Below are 5,530 nucleotides of genomic sequence, written 5' to 3'. Positions count from 1 at the left end.
AAAAAAACCTGTCACAAATGATGAATAACTGATCATGGGAACACTCAACTTCCCAGAAGCAGTGCTGTATGAGTTCAGAGGTGGGCTCTTTGTCTCATGACTCTTTTTGTATCTTCTCCAGTTTCCAGAGGCCTCTGTTCGTTTCTGGCGGATCGTAACGTGGACATGGCCACGCCCCTCCACCACACCTGGACCTATCAGGCGCTGATCCACGACGTCCTGGTGAGCCTGTCAATCATCTCTCTCATATTGTATGGATGCCTTAGAAAACATGAATACAACCACCTACATTTGAGTCAGATTTTCTTTTCCTAACTTGTGTAAATGTACGTGTAAATACTCTGTGACTTCCTGTCTGTGTCACCCAGTTCAGCTGAGTGGCTCATTGGTGTGTTTTGAATAGTTTTTGGACATTAATGGAGCTCTTTGGCCCAGAGGAAGAAGATAATGAGGCTTTGATACTCACACCATACTTGGTAGTAGATACACTCACTGTGGGTTTTGGTCTGGACATGTGTGTGTAGGAACAAATATTTCAAAATTGACCTTCAACCTTTAAAATTAAACATGAAGCAGCTACATCTGTTTGAGGTTTGATGGGAGAACATTGTCATCACACACACACACACACACACACACACACACACACACACACACACACACACACACTCTCTAATTCATGTAGAGCCAGAGTGCTGTCAGCTTCTGAGGTCAAAGCTGACAGCACTGGAATGTAGAGGTACATGGATGTGTTATGTAACGCGTCATCAGCACACACACACACACACACACACACAGTCACACACACACCCACAGTCACACACACACACACACCACACACACACACACACACACACACAGTACACACACACACACAGTCACACAGTCACACAGACACACACAGTCACACAGTCACACACAGTCAACACAGTCACACACACACACACAGTCACACACACACACACACACACACACACACACACACACACACACACACACACACACACAGACACACACACACTTACTGGGCCCAGCAGAGTAACATTTGGCCACGTGCAGTGTGAAAGCATCTTAACGAGTCCTTACATTCACATTCATCTCCTGGACTAATTGTCCTTCAAAAGGAACAACATATATTACATATAAACGTAAACATATGAATGCTTTGTTATGGTATGTTAAGGAATATCCATTGAAAAATGTGCTCCTGAAGACACCTACTTTAGCAGGAACCACTGCAGAGGGGCTTTGAGCACTTTGCCATGTGTTTACATCTTGTGGACAGATTTTCTTTCATTTCAACCGTGCAACATCACACACCTCTACAGATGTGCATTTGGAATTACAATGAAGCCCTCCAATTCACAGTCCTGGCTCAATCTGGATGTCAAGGTCCTCTACAGGTGTTCCAATGGGATTAAATTAAGGGGACCTATCATGCAAAAATGCCACTTGTGTACGTCTTGTCTACATGAATATGTGTCCCCGGTGTTCCCAGGGAACTCACCAAGTGTCAGAAAACACAACCCTCTCTATTTTCCCTCCATACCCAAATCTCTAAAAAGGGGCTGCAACGGATCTGATAAAAACTGATCCAGATTTGAACACTGTCCTGACGTCAGGACGGTGGCGCTACGGCTATTGGCCAACTCCACCAATCAGGAGGAGACAGCCACGGCCATTGCCGTTCGAAAGCGCTGGAGACGCTTGTAGTACATATGCCAGGCCTGTAAGTGGTGCTGTTCTCACTGAATCTGCCCTTGCTAAAACAGAGCTGACATTTTCAAATTGAGCGAAATGAGGCATGGCTAAAATGCATGATCTGTTTGGTATAAGAAAAAAAAAAGTATAAATATGCCTTATATAGGTATGGTCCTACACTATATTATTCAAATATAGCATGATAGGTCCTCTTTAAGGCAGAGGTTGAAGATAGGTGTGGTCCAAATAAAGGCACTGGAATGTTAGATAAATGGCTATCACTAATAGTGGAAAAGCTGGTTTCCCTAAAAGGACTGCCCACTGTTCCCTGTAGTGTGTTCTATAGGTTTTAGTGCATGTAAAGGGTCTGCAGAGGCTAAAAGGCCCCGTGTTCCCTCCAGAGGGAGTTATATGACCCCTTTAACGTGTGGTTTATTCATTTGTCTTTTTTCGATATGCAAGTCTACTATTTTTACTTTGACCTTTTATCTACACTCTCCCTTCTCGTTGCTGTAAATATCCCCGCTGTGGGACATAAAAAGTATTTCTGATTCCTGAACCGAGCCAAAGCAGGAGTTGTTGCTAACATGACTAACCCTCGGCGTTAAAAAATGTCTTGTTTAAGGAATTATTTAAAAACAGCCGCCAGCATCGTGATTGAAATCGGAGCGTTGCCGCACCAGAGCCAAGAAACCGACACGTCTAACGTTTGTTTTTGGAAACAGGTGACATGACGTTGCTCCATCTTTAGACTCATTTCTTACATCTGGTCCAGGATCCAGACTGTCATCTAGTTTCCGCTCTTTTGACGGCGTGTCCAGATGGCGTAACTCTCTGGTCTCTTTCCTATAAACATGTCTGAAAGCAGCCGCCTGCCACCCAGCAGGAGACAGGATCCCAAAACTAAATCACCTCTCATCCCTCGGCTGTTCCCATAATAATTCCCAGAGATATTATGATCTGCTGCTGAGGATCTGTTCCCGCCGCCTGAGGTGGTTCTTTGGTTTGGGACTTCTTCCCAGATATCTTTAACACATCAGGGCTTCATGTGCTGGTCCTGGATCAGATATCATATTCATTAAGTGTCCCAGAATCACTTGTAGGATTTTAAGTTAAATTATGACGTCTTTTTCTTAAGACTTAAAGTGTGTGTGTGTGTGTGTGTGTGTGTGTGTGTGTGTGTGTGTGTGTGTGTGGTGTGTGTGTGTGTGTGTGGTGTGTGTGTTGTGTGTGTGGTGTGTGTGTGTGTGGGTGGGTGTGTGTGTGGTGTGTGTGTGGGTGTGTGTGTTGTGTGTGTGTGTGTGTGGTGTGTGTGGTGTGTGTGTGTGTTGTGTGGTGTGTGTGAGTGTGTGTGTGTGTGTGTGTGTGGTGTGTGTGTGTGTGTGTGTGTGTGTGTGTGTGTGTGTGTGTGTGTGTGTGTGTGTGTGTGTGTGTGTGTGTGTGTGTGTGTGTGTGTGTGTGTTGCATTCCATGGAATATAACAAGTGTATCTCGAGCCGGTTTCTCAAACTTACCTACCCCACCTTTAAGTGAAGGATCTTTATTCAACACTGGGCCACACACACACACACACACATTAGCTTTGGAAGATGTTCTGACAAGTCCAGTAGATTGGTGTTGATTCACGTTTAGTGTTGTTTGTTTATCCTTCTCTCTCTGTGTGTGTGTGTTATAAATAAACTTGCCTTGCCTTGTGAGGAGGTACTTTTAGCTTCTGGTAGAAATATGGACTGAAACCTCAATGATTTCAGTCAAATAAATGCAACAAATCCCCATATTTATATATATATATATATGTTCTGCTTTTCTCCCACCAGGACTACCAGCTGAACAGGGTGGTGATGGAGGAGGGGGCGGGGGGGGATCCGTCTCCTGCCGGCGCCAGACCAAAGAAGAAGAACAGGAAGACGTACGACCTGACGGGAGCCGACAGGTTCTGGCAGAAACACAAGGGCAGGTGAGACTTTGGGAGGAGGCTGGATTTCATTCCTTTAGTTTTGGTACAGGCTTTCAACATTAGCTCCTCAGTAATATTAGCTCTTCCAATAGCATGGTAGTGTTTCATTGCTTTGTGCCTGTCAGGTTTCTGGTCCTTATTATAATCTTTATTTGATATATTTGGTTTAATTTCCCTTCCATATATGTGCGCTCTTTCCCACGTTATTACATGGTTTAGTTGAATACTCGATTCTGATTGGTCAATTCAGAACACGTGACACGTTGTTAATCCAGAACAGACAGACCGCTGTCAAGGACTTATTGACCGTTGTTAAGGACGCTCACATCTGCACAAAGAAGTCCGGTCGATTGAACTGTATACAGTTTTGGCTGAAAAGCAAACTGACAAGAAAACAGCGGAGAAGTAACGGGGCAGAAACCCTCCTTTTTACGCAGCGGCCCAGACATAGACATCAAACGGCGACACATATTCAGTGTGCAGTTCCTTTGGCATTAGGGCAGGGGTATCTAGATACTTTCCAAGGTTTGACATAATGAATTGTGCTACTTTTAAAGCAAGCAACGATGTTTTCAAATCTGTAATCAAAAAGCTCCGCCTTCCTGCCGTTGCGTTGCTACGTTTTTTTTTTCAAACGGTAACAACGGACTATTTTCCTTAGCGGATGCATGTCAATTTAAATCAATACATACAACTATTTTTTAAATCAATAAAATCATTTTCTAAATCCATAAAAGCATTTCAATTAATAGTGGGAGTCATATCATTACTTTGTTGAGAATGTGGCCGTGTAATAAGCGGGATAATGTGCAGCGACTTGGTCATTATGGAGAACACCTTCATGCAGATCTAGATCCCTCCGCTTGGCGTCAGGCTCCTGATCTGCCTGTCGCTGTTCTTTTCCCCATAATGACCGCGTCGCTGCACATTAGACAAATAGATATTATCTTATCTTAAATCTATTTGTGGTTGTGATGAAGGCCTGAAAAGTATTTTAAAGTGCTGCTGTCTTCGTTTAAAAAGCTAATATGTTACGTCTGTATCTTCAACAAGGACAATAAGATGCTAACATGACTTGTTTGCATCTCTTTTTGTCAGACGATGATTTGAATTGTTGGAGATAAATGAATACTTGATTTTGTTGTGTGTTCAGTCCGTTCCCAGAGGTGGCCGAGTCGGTCCAGGAGGAGCTGGACACGTACCGGACCCAGGAGGACGAGGTCAAACACCTGAAGAGCATCATGGTGAGACACACACACACACACACACACACACTCACACTCACACTCACACTCTCACATAATGGTCATGAAATCGTCATTTTGGACTTCACCTAAGTAACATTTTGAATCCAGGACTTGTAATGGAGTATCTTTAGACTGTAGTTTTTATACTTGTACTTAAGGTGTGTGTGTGTGTGTGTGTGTGTGTGTGTGTGTGTGTGTGTGTGTGTGTGTGTGTGTGTGTGTGTGTGTGTGTGTGTGGTGTGTGTGTGATGTGGTAGTGTGTGTGTGTGTGTGTGTGTGTGCTGTGTGTGTGTGTGTGGTGTGTGATTGTGTGTGTGTGTTGTGTGTGTGTGGGTGTGTGTGTGTGTGTGTGTGTGGTGTGTGTGTGTGTGTTGTGTGTGTGTGTGTGCTGTGTGTGGTGTGCTCGTGTGTGTGTGTGGTGTGTGTGTGTGTGTGTGTGTGTGTGTGTGTGTGTGTGTGTGTGTGTGTGTGTATAGGGTTTAGAGGGAGAGGATGAAGGAGCCATCAGCATGCTGTCAGACAACACAGCCAAACTCACCTCTGCTGTCAGGTACTGATCACTGAGTCTCCTTCATTAAATAACATCATCACAGCTTCTAACTAGATGTGAACTAACTATGGATCA

At 44.1% G+C, this 5,530-nt stretch overlaps 1 protein-coding gene across 1 annotated transcript in view; it reads left to right on the top strand.

Moving 5' to 3' along the window:
- scfd1 (sec1 family domain containing 1) overlaps nucleotides 1-5,530 on the top strand; it is a 39,556-nt gene that overhangs the window by 9,304 nt on the left and 24,722 nt on the right. The window contains exons 11-13 of the mRNA XM_034113451.1: nucleotides 3,519-3,658; nucleotides 4,812-4,902; nucleotides 5,382-5,455. Coding sequence (XP_033969342.1) covers nucleotides 3,519-3,658; nucleotides 4,812-4,902; nucleotides 5,382-5,455 — 305 coding nt within the window. The remainder of the gene's footprint in view (nucleotides 1-3,518; nucleotides 3,659-4,811; nucleotides 4,903-5,381; nucleotides 5,456-5,530) is intronic.

This window comes from Trematomus bernacchii, unplaced genomic scaffold (assembly GCF_902827165.1).
Source record: "Trematomus bernacchii unplaced genomic scaffold, fTreBer1.1, whole genome shotgun sequence".
Classification (NCBI taxonomy): Eukaryota; Metazoa; Chordata; class Actinopteri; order Perciformes; family Nototheniidae; genus Trematomus; species Trematomus bernacchii.
The sequence above is the reverse complement of the archived record's forward strand: the minus strand, read 5'-3'. Positions and strand labels throughout refer to the sequence as shown.